Source organism: Odontesthes bonariensis, chromosome 13 (genome assembly GCF_027942865.1).
Source record: "Odontesthes bonariensis isolate fOdoBon6 chromosome 13, fOdoBon6.hap1, whole genome shotgun sequence".
NCBI classification, from domain to species: Eukaryota; Metazoa; Chordata; class Actinopteri; order Atheriniformes; family Atherinopsidae; genus Odontesthes; species Odontesthes bonariensis.
Window position 1 is genome coordinate 29187900 of NC_134518.1, and position 15398 is coordinate 29203297.

Genomic DNA, 15398 nt, shown 5'->3' on the forward strand with positions numbered 1-15398 from the left:
ACACAAGGGATCTGTCCGTTTTTCTTGGTGGCTTAACTCTTGAGTCTGGATTTGAGGAATTAGGGTCTACTTGGATGCAACAAGATGTGCACTCTGATCATCCATCCAACTCATCATCTATGGTCCGGCTCACACTGGAAGTCTGTCTCATGAATTACACAAAATTCCATATCAATTTTCTTATTTTTGGGAAAGTTTAACAGAGCTTAAGTTTCAGCTGAGAGGGGTGAATTCTATGGATTTGGAATCTGAAAACAAATGATGGCTACTGCACACATCTCCACCCTGAAAAAAAAGGGCATAAAAATATAAACCAATAATAGGGAAATGAGGACAGATGCATAGCAGACAGTAGTTGAGGAATTCCCTACAATGGACAGTGGATTACAAAAAATGACTTATTCCATACAGTGCTTAAAGGTTAGGTCTCTATTACACAGAGAGCAAAATGTCAGCAGTATCCCCTGAAAGAGCGGACTGTGATATTAATGGAGAGTCCTGGGAATGGGCTTCCCCTGACTGAGTTTCCCCTCTACCAGACACATTATTCATTTAGTTGTCATCCTGCACCTGGTGCATGTAACACTAACATCTACAAACTAAATGATGGAGAGAATATAGCCCACCCTGGTATTCGGCCAGTGGTGAAATGAATGTTATTCATGGAGAGCAAGGCACTGCCAGACTATCTAAAAGCTCTTCACCCACACAAGTGAAGTTGTCGCCCGTGATGTATGAGCATAATGTTCAATTCTAGCTGATATTGTACTTTTATTTGACTCTACTTCTGACATTATTAGAATAAGCTAAACAAAGCACACGGGCTGAAGTGCAGATGAATACCCCGTTATTGCTTTTCAATGGTGTACACAAAAATCTTTTTATTTTCTGATACATCTACATCCAACTTGAAAAAATTCAAATAAATTAACAGAGGAAACAAATTAGTTTCTACATGGACTGGAACACAAACATTCTTATATCAAGTCCTCACCACAGACACCCTCTCCACATTCCTCAAAGCAATTAGCAAGGCAGTTTTCCATGTAATCTTACCACGCATCATCACTTAAAACATAAATGACACCGTATGTCATGTTCCGTGGAAAAGCGATAGACCCGGACAGAATGACAAGCTGATTTAATATGTAATAGTGTCGAGTCATCATTCACGGAGCCACCACTTTATCTGAGATGCAAAATGGCCCCTGTGTGAGGCCAAGAGCAGCAGTGGATTTTTTTTTTGTGAGCAATATTCTTTTGCCATGGTAAATATATTGTGTCATGCGGCAGAGGGGTTGGAGAAAAAATCTCTTTCAAGCTTTTTTAATGAAGTCCCAAATGTCAACCCCATGCTTCTTTCAAGAACAGACTCCAAGACACCCCTCTTGACGCCTAACTGTCCCTCTGCGCATCTTCAAGTGATGTGAAAACAAGCAGCTCCACCAAAATGAAGCCTAAAAGACAAGTAAAAAGGCCCCGAAATAAAAGGTGGGGCCAGAGGTAGAAGGTAAACAGCTGGTTTAGATCATAAAAGTGCATTTTTTTACAATTTGAGAGATTTGTTTGAATTCGATTCATTTATTGAAATAGTGGCATCTCTGATCCTGGAAAAAAACTGGGAAACCAGTTAAATAGAAGAATAGTTTGGGCCAGTCTGGTGCTATTAATCACGTTAATAATCACCATTTTTTAATGAATTTGAAAGTACCCTTCATTGGTACATCTTCACAAAAAGACTAAGAGAAAAGGGGTTTGGAGAGAAACACCATTATAGTGGAAAAATGTCACTGTAATTTAGCAGTTTTGGTAAACGTAGCGAAGAGAGTCAAAAGCTGAGTTCAAATTAGAACCAACGCTTCTTCCCTCAACAATAGTGAGGGGCAAGTAGAGGGGGGAGGCACCCAATTACTGCAGTGTGCTGTGTATGTCATCTTGACACTACGCTTGGGTTTCTTCAACAATGTATAAAATATTCTTGACATAAAGGCTAGACTGCAGTATGGTTGGAAAGACTCAGATTTTAATGCTATGATGGCCACTATTGGTAGGGAATCAGTGCAGTGTCAATAAACAACTTAAGGTGCTGTCAATATGTCCACTTTAATATGTTCAGACAACTTCTGTCATCATGCATTGAGCAATGCTTTTTGAAATTAAGCAGAAAATGTGGTGTTGCCTATATGTTCCGAACGTGATTTCACATGACAAAGTATATTCTAATGAATGATTTACATCAGCAGCCAATTTAACGAATCACAAATAATTCAATAATTCAATTCATGTTAAAGAAGACTAGAAATAAATTGCATCGACCTTCATGGCATTCTTATTCCTAAGTCTTATATCTTATATTAGCACTTTCTACTAAATAATACCAAAGATACAAACAAGTTGTATAATAAACCTCTGTTTTTCCAACAAAAGAATGACTATTTGTATCTTCCCAAATATGGATATTAACTGAGATTTGTTTTTGTTTAACAAAAGCATATAACTAATCTAGAAAGTATTCAGTGGATCCATCTATTCTGTGTTAGAGGCAGACATTAAAGTTTAACATAACAGTACTTTGATGTGTTCAAAGTACTCAGTGTTCCCAATATCATTGCCTAGAGATGATGTCAAGATGTACACCATGTTTCTTTTTTCTCACTGATGTATCTTGTTTTATGTGAGCTCATGTATGGAGATTAAACAATTGGATTTTCATATTGACTTATGCTATTTATATACTTCTAATGTTTTATATGCGAGTTTGTTCAATAGTGTGGCAGATTTCACCTTGGTGACAGTAAAAGGTGAAGTATACAGCGAGGAATGCACAGAAATGATAAAAAGAAGCAGTCAAACATGGCTTAATTTACCTTAAAAAAATAACAATCTTAAGTATACAAAGAAGACATGAAAGACTCAAACACAATAACAGTCAGGAATGACATATGTTGCAACATAGTTCTGCTAAATTCTCTTTGAAAAAGTATTCTTCCAACAGCCTGTTCCCATCCATAGTGGATCTCTTTCCAACATTCAAAGATGCCAATGCCCAACTCCGCTGCAGACAGCTCCTTTGGGTGATGCAGAAGAAGACAATAGGTGGAAACTGCTCTAACCTATTTGCCAAATGGTCTGTCATCTAACGCCCCGGTGCTGTTCTTTTGTCTAATCCTTCTTCTGAGGCCTCTAAAAGGATACGTCGGTCTAATAAGATGAATGGGCTTTGACCCTGGAGCTGCTAAAAGCCAACTTGGCCAATTTATCTGAGTGACCTCTACTCTTGGCAGAGACGGCTTCACCTCTCTTGGAAGCCTTTAGGCATGATCAATACCCAAGAGGCAAAACAATCTAAATCAAGGAGTGCCTGAAAGTTAGTATTCACACTCATTCCTTTTTACGACCCTGGATTATGTACATAACACCACAGATCAGTGTTTGGGGTTTTTTTTGTCTGTATTTCTTTTCCATTTACTTTGCTACGCTTTGCCCCGAGGAAAGCACCATGATGGAAATGTCTATATTGCAGCTTGGCTGTTAAATCCACCCAAATCCAGTAATGTATTCTCAAATCACAAACAGCTAATGTAAATCAAGATGTGCAAATACAAAATAGATGTCAGCTTAATGCAGATTCATGTGTAATTTTATTATGCAAATGACAATCATACCTATTCAAGCTCCAGGATTGTAACAATGAGAAGAGCCTTTTGATGTAAAATAAGATTCCGTCGACTAAATTAAGGATTCTGTTTCATGTTCTGTTTGTTGGTGTTGGGTTGAGTTCAGTTCTGCCGAGATAAAAGGCTCGGTTTGGAAAGTCGAGGCGGCATGCGTAGAAGAGACGCTTTTACAAGAGAATATGTTTTCTTTCTTTGAGCATGAATCAGTTTACATGGTATCTGATGTCAATCGTTGGCCTCAAATCCATATCTGCAAAGTGCTTAGGTTTGCATTGGTGATTAGATGAATTGAACAGAGAACAGTCTGTTACTTGAGCATCCCTTCATATCTTGGACACCTAATGCCTTTCCCCTGCCTCTGAAGTGACCACAGTTTCAGGATTATTTGCTCTGGGCGCTTGGCCAGAAAGCTTTATGTATTCTGATACCATTCATTTTTAATCAGGACAAGAATATCATTCCAAACCTCTTGCAAGCTGCCTTTGGCTGCAACACTTCAATTTTGTTATATTTTAATTGATTTGGCAGTTCTCCACATTGTCGATGGTGCAAGTTGACTGTTACTATTGCTAATATTCCAAATGAGATCCGCTACACGGCTCATTTAAAACGCCTGCTCACTCTCTCTTTTTTTTGTATTTTTTTGTTTGTCCTCATTGCAGAATCATGTATTTTCTCACTATAGAGTGTCGAGTAAAACTATTGTGTGCATTCAGCATATTTCACTGAGATTCCCAGTTTGACATGCCCATTTCGTGTCTGCGTGCAGTGAGATGGTTTCTTCACGTTATTGCTGTGGAAAGAGCACATGAGAGCAGGGTGGGGAATCTTCTTCTGTGGTATAATGAGTTTGACAATGAAAGTGACACTGCGTCCTCTCTGGACCTTGCCGTGTGATCAATCATAACAACAGCTCACCATTTCCTCCTCTGGATACTGACCTTTCTCCCTTAAGGAAAGTAAAAGTGTGTAGATATTAAAGTGTGTGCGTATGTGTGTGCTCCTCTCGACTGTGCCATCACCTTCTTTCCAATCAGCCCTTGAAGTCTTTCTATATATCCATTAGAATGTCCTTTAGTAAAGGAGCCTTCCTCAATCAGAATGCCCTTCTGAGCGAATACTCATCTGCTTTATTTTGTCGTATAAGCTATTTAAAGCATGGATGGTACACTTTGGTAGATTTGGAAGGGAATGACGGGATCGTAAATTTAAAATCCATCACATGAACTGATCACTAAGGTGATCTGATGATTTTATTCCTGTAAGCAGACCAGCCAAGATTTCATGCAAATATCAACGACTAAGAATATTCTAGGCTGATTTTCTTGTGGTGCAGAATGGCAGAAAAAGGAGCTGTGTGAAGAGAGCTGTGAACATAGTTAGGTGACCCTGCCTCCAGGCCTTGTTTCTCCGATGAGCCAACGGGACATTTAATTTATAGCCCATCTATACGTTCTGTGGTTCAGCTCCTTTTTTAAAAAACATACCGTGTCTCCTGAGTACTACTTAAATAAAATATCAAGATTAAATAGTAAAATTACTGAGATATTCTAATTCATTTGAATAAGCTTCAGCCTCAAACGTGCCTTGTAATCGATAAGGGATCTAGATCCAATTACAAAGCTTTACACGCCTCCCTTAACTACATAACACATGTAAACTGTCAACTATTTAAAAGAACATTCTAATCAATAATTATGTAATCAATACACTGCTCCATGTGGTAAAATGTTGCACAATAATTCAACTCAGTAAATATTAAAGAAAAGGCAAATAAATCTTGACCATAAATATATGCATTTTATACTTAATACCAGTTTAACTGCTGATTTGAATTGATTTTATCCGCGTAACAATACAATATTACTCGTAACATATAAGTTCAACTTTATTTGTCCTGAAATAAATGCAATAAAATTTATTTAAAAAAAGATGCCGTGTTAACATGTTGTTCATATTTTTGTTGTACTTTATCTCCTTGGCATACGCCATTATAGCAAGTAAGTAAGTTAAGAAAAAAATTAATAAATAAGACCGGATTTTGTAGGATTAAAGTTGTAAATTTACAAAAGAAAATTCTCTTAAAGTGGTTGATATATGTGGAAAAAAATTAGAAAAAAATATTTAAAAACAATAAATTGCAACAACAAAAAAAAGGCAAATAAAAAAATAAATAAATTAACTGCTTTCAAACATTTTTTTGGTGAATTTATCAGTGGTCATTACTTCACTTTACAGTGTCTCAGCTCCACAGACATATGTCAGAGAAAAAGTGAGATAGTATCATCATTTTTGTTGAGCACTGCTGTATAATCTCATCCTAAATGCCCCAAAGATGCAGCCAGAAACATTTTTGCATCTCTCCACCTGCTCTTGTTCCTCTCACTTCATCTGAAGTAAGTTGTTTACTCTTGAATAATCAAAAAGCCACGGCAAAGTCACCTGAAAGTCTGGATTCTTATTAAGACGCAGTGATTTTGGGCTACATTTTGGCAAAAATTTTCCTTTTTCCTTTCTCCTTTTTTTTATTTATTTATTTTTTTTAAAACCAACAATTGCTTCATAGATGAGAATTTTTTACAGAAGAAATCGATATTTACATACAATAATGGTCACATTTGCAAAAGCTAATCACACAAACAAAATTACTGTTAAATCAAAATTGATGTGTTTAAGCACTACAAATGCAGGTCTTCTTCTGAGGGTTTGCCGAGCTTGTTTATAGCCTGAGAGGCAACACACAAGGCATACAATTTTTGTAAACACACTAGTAATAATTTTTCAACTTTGAAGAAAGTATCAAGATTGGGGAGTTAATGTAATTTATTTATAGAAAAAAAAAGAAAAAAGAAAAAAAATCCTCATACTAGAAAGTTTTAAGGTTGCTCCCTCTTACCCACTGGAAAGCCCTTGACATTTTCTATTTCAAAATCCTCTTTTGCGCATGGAACAGCACACAGCTGGGGCAAATGTTACAATACCATTTGATATTGTGGTATCAAAAGGTAAACTAAGATTGAAGCTTTTTCATTTGTGGCATTGTCGAAGATGAGATGTTCACATGACGTAAACTCCCTGAAATCGAAATTGAAATTGAAGTCAGGGCTTTTCATAAAACATTTATTCATATATATAAAAGACTCAAATGTATTTCCACGGCAGATGAAAAGATTTAGAGCTACAATTTGCAGTAAAGATGGGCTCTATAATCGCATCTGTTAAAAAGAAAATTAGAGCTTGCGAAATCAATTGCCTCTAAAATGTTTTTGTCCATATATACATTGGTTGGGGATAATTGGGAGGTTTTATTTCAGTATTATCAACTCTTAAGATTGCTTGCATCATATAGTTTCAGAAACCTCCTCCATAACAGAGGATGATACTTTGCAATTCAAACGTTTTGGCCCCTGTGTCTTAAAGAAGGACATGTTTGGGGCAATGAACAAAGGACTTGCTGTATGGTGTGAATATTTGCAGCACAGATATATTTTTACATTCAGGTGCAAAAGCAAAAGAATCCCCTTGCTCTCTAACTTTTTGATTGCCAACATCTAAATAGGTGCAGAGCACTGGGGTCAAAGCCACAGCACCGCGGCAATAGATATAACAAACATTCTTGAGTCCCAAGACGGAGGAGAAAAAGGAGACTGTAAAAGAAGGAAGACACAAAACCAAATAAATCTGATAGGCTGGTCTAGTCTGGAGACAACATCTGAACACCCACTGTCGATGCAGGACAGGACGGAAAATCTATTTTAGCCCCTATGAAACGAAAACAGGCCGAGATAGTATATCCTGACAATCCGCAACATTTGTCTGTCTTTTCAAGGTTATCAGCTTTCTCCTATCTCTTACATGGTGGTTTTACCTTGCCTGCAATAAATGGAAAAACTAAACTATGCCCTTTCAGTTATTCACATTACAAGCAATCAGTGACATGCGCATTTCCCTGTGAGACTTTTCGCATCTCAGATTTAAAAGTGGCTTGCTGGGTTCAGAAAAACATTGCCTACACCGGAGATACCAGACATACATGTAATTATTATCAAAACTAATGGATCGACATGCTAATTTCTGCTCCATACATTAATATTCATAGAGTATAAAAATGTCTTCCTGTCTATATCCGTGTTGCGTACAAATACAATCACTCAATTAGGTTGTGTGATGAAATGAAATGAGCCGTTTTCTCTTGAGGACGGTAAACAGTGGCCTTGTAATTGACAAGTGCAGAGTAATTCCTAATCATAATAACATGTCCTGCAGTTTCTCACCCACAAGTGATTAGGCTGAGCCACGTACGGGGGTTAGAAAGTGTCGCCTGTGACGCTGGGCCAAACTTAAGATGGGGAGACGCTTGGTGTTACACAACAACTTGGTGACAGCAGGTAAATGGAGGATAAAGTTAATAACAATTTAAGGTGCAACTGCATCTGCATGAGACGACATAAGAAGGATAAACCGCCATATTGAATGCCTGACTGACCAATTTACACACAAGCACTCCACCCTTAAACCCTTAAGCATTAAAACTATTGATATGACAACATCATTTTGGATTAACTTCTAAGATGAAGGCAAAATGTTGATTAACAATTATTGGCTGTATAGTCCTTATGATGAAAAAAGACTGAACATTGCGTTTTTGATGCTCTTTTATGTAATCTAAATCAAACATCTATGTTTGAAGCTGTTGGTCAGACAGAAGAGGAAATTTGAAAGCATCACCTTGGGCACTTTTTCTTGCTTCTTTTTCATAGTTTTCAAAAAAAATTTGATGAACTTCATACATCCATCATGTTTTTCAGCCTTATTAATCAAATATTATTTAAACAAAAAAAAGAAAATATCAATTTTGACATTCAACTGAAGTCTGCAAATACAGAGATGTCTTTTATTTGGTTGACATCTGAAAAAAAAAAAAAAAAATCACAAAACTTTCTTTTCTAATTTCACATCATAATCAGCTTCACATATAAAGAAACAGTTAAGACAAGCATATCAGTCATATTGACTGGGAAATATTTCTAGCTCAAATAAAAATGAATCTGTCAGCACATAGATGTTGGTTGAAAACACATCTTTGAAGTATTAAAGGGAAATAGTAGCTTGAAAAAAAATAAGCTTTACCTTATTAATATGCAAATTTATTCAGCAAGACACTCCAAAGTCTAATCAGATCATCTACTCTGTGGGGGGTAGCTGTGGTGTGAGAAGAAGTTTTTCACCATGTGTTGCCGTTGTGATAATGTGTTAGCAAGATTGTGTCTGCATACAAAAAAAATTCACCAATACGGGCAGAATGACACGTCACGCATACGTTGCACCATGGTGTTAAGATGAGATAGCACATATAGAAATCCCAACATTAGTGATCATTTGCTTGGATGAAGGATCAAAAGTCAACGACCTTTGCTGTGCACAGAAAGAGGGCAATAATCCCCACAAGACTTTCCAAATCACTCCGAAACAGAGGCCTTATGTATGATTGATAAGCACAACACCTGCTATGACATCTCATCGCTGAATGCCACGTCCCCTGTCACCCCGAGCACTTACAGTGTGAGCACTTAAGCGGTGACAGCGGCAGCAAGCAGAGAAGTGATGACAGTAAATGATGGCAATCAAAGCGTGCCTCCTCTTTTGACGAGGCACGAGATAAAACGCAGACACACCTATCCAGCGTCTATCAAGAAATGATGAAACTGTTTTCTCTGCCAGTTCTGGAGTGCACCTCAAAATATCCCAGATGGCCGGCACCTCTGACCAAGGGAACAAAAAAAAAAACCCCTCTCTGATGTTATTTATTCTTTTTGTGTCCCGTTTATGCCATATTGAATTATGAAAGTGGTGAGGAAGGATTTCTTCATGCTACAATCAATAGTCTGATTCCAGTGTCACAATACAAGGCGCAGATCTGAGACAGGAGTTTGACAGATGGCGTGTCACCTTCATCAGCGTGACGTCCCCCCTGCTTGTGCGCTCGTGTGTGCGCACACACATGTCTGCACGTGATTTTCTAATCTTAGAGATAAAGTGTGAACAATAAAGGGAGATATACAAGTGCATGCGCACGTATGTTCACCAGGCGGAGGAAAGGTGGGGGCACACGGTGAGTGAGCATTATTACATGCATACGCAGAGAAGCATGTTAAAGGGAGTCTGGGACGCTTTCATACTCCCACCCAAAAAGCCTTTGGTGCTTGCTGTGCTACAGCACACTTTTCTATGACTTCTCTACTGATTTAATTAACCTTTCACTGGCACCGCTCACACAATGAGTCAGTGGACTATACACATCTGTAAAACGTGTATGACCGCAATGTAGACCTGTGACTTGAGCAAATTGAAATTCTTCGATGCTGCATTCTCTAGTAAACAGTGCCTGATGTGAACATGACAGGGAAGACACACGAGGCACTGCCGCATCCTCACCGGCCGTGCATCCTTTGTGAAAACATCAATGCGACACACATTTTTTCTTCAATAACTTTGGACGGACGGAGCAGAGGATGCCTCTTTAACTGAAGATGACAGGCACCACAGTGGAAGTCCCATTCCCCAAACAAGGGGTCAGCAGGCCTCAAGCCCCTCCTCCTGAACAATAAACCCATGTGAAATGGTTTCTAAAGCCGGGGAGGTGCTGTCACGAGGTGCTGCAGCTCTGTAGCTGCAGTATCTAACAAGTAAGTGTGAGCTTTTTCACACTCTATTAGGAATACAACTCAACTGGGCCAAGCAGTGTTTTTGCTGCATGCAGTCATTCATGTTTTATGAAGGGTATGATATTGATTTTGAACCCAGCACAGTCAACACTGGGGTGGAAGAAGAAATCCGTCTCCTTGGGATGTGTTGACTTTTACTCAGATGCCATTCTTTAACGGCCCCAAAGCTAAATTTCCATATAACAGCAACCTATGCAATTCAACTTTAAAACATAAGAGATGCACTCTAGCAGTGAGAGCTTTCACAGTGAGAGTTAAATTGATTTTCTGTTTCATTTAAAAAAAAAAAGTAATTAATTTTTTCAAAATTAGGAAAAAATTCTGTTCCTCATTTCGGATTCACTGCCCTTAGTGTAGTAGCATGTGTGTGTATGTAGAACCGGAGCACCTTTAAAGATTAGTGTACAAACGTTCTGAGGTGTTAAATTTGAATGACTTCCAGTGATACTAGGTTTACTGAAGAGCGTGTTTTTAATTTGGAGTGGAATATTACATTGTGAGACTAACAATAAAGCGAATGGTTCCTTCAATTATGCATTTTCAATTTTTCATGATATTTCAACCAAAAAATACGACTTCAATGAAAACTAAAGGCCTGAAGGATTGAAAAACCCAAGAACAAAAGAAGTCACCTGCATTTTAACCCATGTAAAAACACATCTTATATATCAAGTTATTCAAAACAGGAATTTCTAACACAAATAATTTTTCAGAAAATAATGTCACAAATTGAAACTGGATCTGTGTCTTAGTATTTCATCTTGTAACTATACTTGAATAGTAACATCAAATAATCTGTAGAATATTTCACGTTAACTTTCTGTGAAACATAAACTTCAACCTGAATCGCTTGCTGTTCCAATAATTGTTTTGACTCTTTGTTAATGTATCTTAAAATATGGAGGTCAAATACTTTAATTACATTAAGCTTCTATAACGCACTGTAGCTGTGTAGGCTTTAGTTAGATTTTTTTTAATTTTTTTTTTTGCTCCCACTCCTGCCAATCATTATGCTTTTATAACAGCTAATTTTTTAAAATTCCATTTTCTCAAATTTTCTCGCCAGTATTTCTTATTCTAATCAGGTCGCCACTTGTAGACGAGTTACACTCCCTAAAGTCATGAAATTCCAACACTCAACTGATGGTCACTGCTGGTCTTTAATGCCACGACTTTAAACAGAGTGAACAGAAGAATGTTAGTTTGCATGTACGTGTAAGAGTGTTTTTTTTCATGGAAAAGTTATCACTGCCAGGTATGGGAAATGATATTAAATAATTTCTGCTTGAGAAGAGAGAGCAGGGATAATATATTTTCTAATTTGTGTGGGAGTACATCACTGTGGGCATGTAAATGTTCAAATGTAAAATGGTGAGTGGTTATTGATTATAAAATGCTTTTTAAATCAAAATGACTGGATGTGAAAAGAATACGGCGAGCTGCACTATACCCTGTCCATGCGGAAATCTAAACAGTGTACTATTAACTACATTTTCTTCTTTCTTTTTTATTTTTCAAATAAATGAATAAAAATCCAGCCTAATGACATCTCATAATATATCTGTTACTTCTATCATTTGCTGGTTAGTTATAAGCCACTTAATCACAAAAAGGAACTTGACTATGACACAACCTTTACGATTAAAGAATGCAACAGATGGCCACTTTACCTTCTATGTCCTCTCTTTGGTAGACCATAGTTCAAACGAAGTTCCTGGCATTTGCAGAAATGTAAATGCATCACTTCACAGAACAACACATCTTATCCAGTCTATGGTCCCACACGGGTCATTTACAGCTGCAGACCATCAGGATAGCCACTCATGACCACTCTGGGTTCATGTTTAAAAGGATGGACCTCTCATAGGTTAACATCTGCAGATGCTGCGCTCTGTGAATGCGCTCAGGCTTTGGTACTTGTCTGTGTCGAACACTCTGTAGAACAGAGCAAATTAGAATGAAATATTGAGTTCATTTATGAATAAGTGGGGCTGAACGGCCCCTTGTCGAAGCTTCCGCATGCATATTGGGTTGATAGAAACCTTTGGATGGGTCATTTCTCTGAGCTGCTTCATTAAACAGTGAAAGTCAAAAGTGCAATGCCTCCTGAAAGACAAAAAGAAAAAAGACTGAGATCTGTAGAGCAGATCTAGAACAGAGGCAAGTTTTTTTTCTTTACTCTGGTAAAAAATCTGGATGATGAAAAAGGCTCCATAAATAGTTTGCCATAAAGGGATTAAAATGTTTCAATTATAAATGAAAAAGCATGTGCCGTTAAAAGAACAGGCGAGCTGAACTCAATACACTTGATATGAGTTTGTCACGCCCATGGACTTACGTTTTTAGTTTCATGTTTTAGGTTATGTTTTTGTGTTTCAGTCCATGTTTAGTTTTTAGTCATGTTTTAGTTTCCCTGCACTCTGTTAATTAGTTCACTCACTTCACCTGTGTTATTCCCCACCAGCTGCACCTTGTCACTAATCACTGTCCCTATTTAGTTTGCAGTTCCCCCCTGTCTTGTTGTCGGTTCTTTGTTCGTTTCTTGCCCCACATACCATACCTGCTTTGTTACCCATGTGCCACGTGATCTACCAAGCTAAGTATTTATTTATCCATGCCATGTTAAGTTCTTTGTTTTGTTTTCCAAGTATTTATTCCCAGTTAAGTTTTTTGATATCTGGTTCGGCCGCGCCTTTGGTTTGTACGTTGTTTTTTGATTTTTGTAAACAAATCCAGTTTTTCTTTCTTAAGTCCACATCCGTGTCCTTCCCTAAACCCAACCCTGACAGAGTTCTTACAAAAGCCGATTTACTTTTTGTAACATTTAAGGTGTGGCATCCGAGATAAAGTAGATTAGATGTTGATTTTTCCCTTCATAAAACTGACTTGGACTTAAACTCACAGTTGTTTGGTGAGTTAGTTTAAGTCTCATTGGGACGTTGTACAAACTAGAGCCAATCAGCAGCAGCTTCTTGAGATATTTCCTAAAGACACTCCACACGAGATGCCTAAGGGGCGCAGTGTGGTGTGTGTATGAGTGTTTGTGGGGTCACGCAGTTTAAGTGGAGCAGGGCAGCAGAAATCAAAGCTCAGCAGAGAACCTATTGAAGCCAAGCTCTGCGTTCACTTGCGGAATGGAGCGATGATTGGCGATATGGTTTCATTCTTGGAGAATGCGCCAACAATTATGACTCGAGTCAAACACGAAGGAAGTGAAGGCTGTATTAACAGGCTCTCTGGTTAGGGATGAGCTTTTAGTGACTCAAATGTATACAGTGTTTCTGGGCAAATGCCAGCTACAGGAAATAATACACGAGTTTAAATTCTGATGGCATTTTTAAAAGGTACAAGACTTAACTCACATCCCCCCCGAGACAAGTTCACTATGATGAATGCTGCCATTAAGAAAATGACTTGTCTGAAATGTCAGACTGTAGCCAATGTTTTCGGTATAAAAATTGATAGCACGAGAACACGAGACATTTTCCTTTTTACCCTCTCTTTAATGTTCTTGCCAGGAAAGTGTAATCAGCCCTAATTATTTAGACCGCCTGCCACTCTTTGAGACCATCGATTTCTTCAAATAATTAGAGCTTTACATCGCATGTGTTATAATGGTGATGGCTCATGCGATAATGATGACGTAGAATGTCAGAACCGTTTCTAGAGTACCAACCTTTGAAAAGAAATTTAGAAGCTTTACACCAAAACAAGAGCCGTGGACTAAAAGACTTCAAGGAGAGTTCAAATAGAAAAAAAAGGTATTTCCAAACTAAAATTTCAGGAGAAATTGGTAGAATACTAGCAGAAACCAATTTATAGCCTAAATTATAGAATACAGCTACACATATAACCAGTCCATAAGCCTCGCCTCCATTTGACGCACTAAAGATTTGCCCCCTTCAAACAGAGATCCCCAATTCTCCATCTCAGGTTTCCAGCATGATCAAATTTGCACTTCAAACCATTGTGCCCATTTAATCAGCCATTATGTATGCCCAGTCAACCACTGCCGAACTTCTGAGCAAAATCTCAGATCGAGGCACACAAAGCTATCTTTGATTATATGATAGCCCATGGGGAAACTTTATCAAACTCTACTGCTTCCTGTGGAGAAGTACTAGGTGACTAGCAACTACTCAATACGAAGGCCACATTCTTTACTAAATGCGGGAAGGAAATCACGCCTTTGATCCAAACAAAGACAACTGCACATGCCCCACCAAGCGCCCCCACCAATAGCGCTTCCATTTTCTTCCACCAATGAGAGCCCCGTCTCCAGCACCAACCCTAATCCAGCCTACCGCTGCTTTTCATACATAGGGATTTCTCCTCTTTGAAAGGCAATGGGAGCATGAGCTGCAAACAAATAAGCGTTTTAAGATAAAGGAATGAAAAGTGTGCCCTACTCACCCATCTCAGTGTCCGATTTATTGTCCATTTCCGTGTCAGTGAGTGTGAGCGCCGAGTTGGAACGACTGGAGAGGCATGAATTCTGCCCAGATTTTGCCCCCGTTCCCCAAAGAGTCATGGTACGTTCCGGTGATACAGGTTCATGGTTTTCTGTGGCGAGCGGTCCTCTAGAGTAGCTGCTGAGGGGGTGGGACAGGCCAGTCTCAGGGCAGAGAGCCAAGCCTCTGCGAGGTGGTGGCTCACAAATCCCGAGTTGTCTCAATGAAAATGTCTGTCCTGTGGATGACAGCAAGTAGTAAAGTTAACAAACCAAGCAACAACGTTGTTAATAGCCAAGAGCGGAGCCGCTGAAAAAACAGTAAAGAAGCATAGTGGCAAGGAAGGGGACCATTTTGAAATAAAAGTCTTAACAAGATCCTCCCAAGATCTTAAATCACAAAGCTTTTACATTCTGAACATTTGGCTTTGGAAAAAAAGGTGCTTGAAATATTTTTTTTATTATGAACAGATCATTGATCACTCTTTCATATATATATATATATATATATATATATATATATATATATATATATATTAAAAAAAA

The 15398-nt window shown here is 38.2% G+C and overlaps 1 protein-coding gene across 6 annotated transcripts in view; it reads right to left on the reverse strand.

The window, feature by feature from the left end:
• Window positions 1-15398, reverse strand: part of LOC142397988 (teneurin-3) — a 142365-nt gene that overhangs the window by 113152 nt on the left and 13815 nt on the right. For all 6 annotated transcript variants that reach the window (XM_075481871.1, XM_075481868.1, XM_075481867.1 and 3 more), the window contains exon 3: window positions 14816-15091. In XM_075481871.1, the coding sequence (XP_075337986.1) occupies window positions 14816-15091 (276 nt within the window). The remainder of the gene's footprint in view (window positions 1-14815; window positions 15092-15398) is intronic.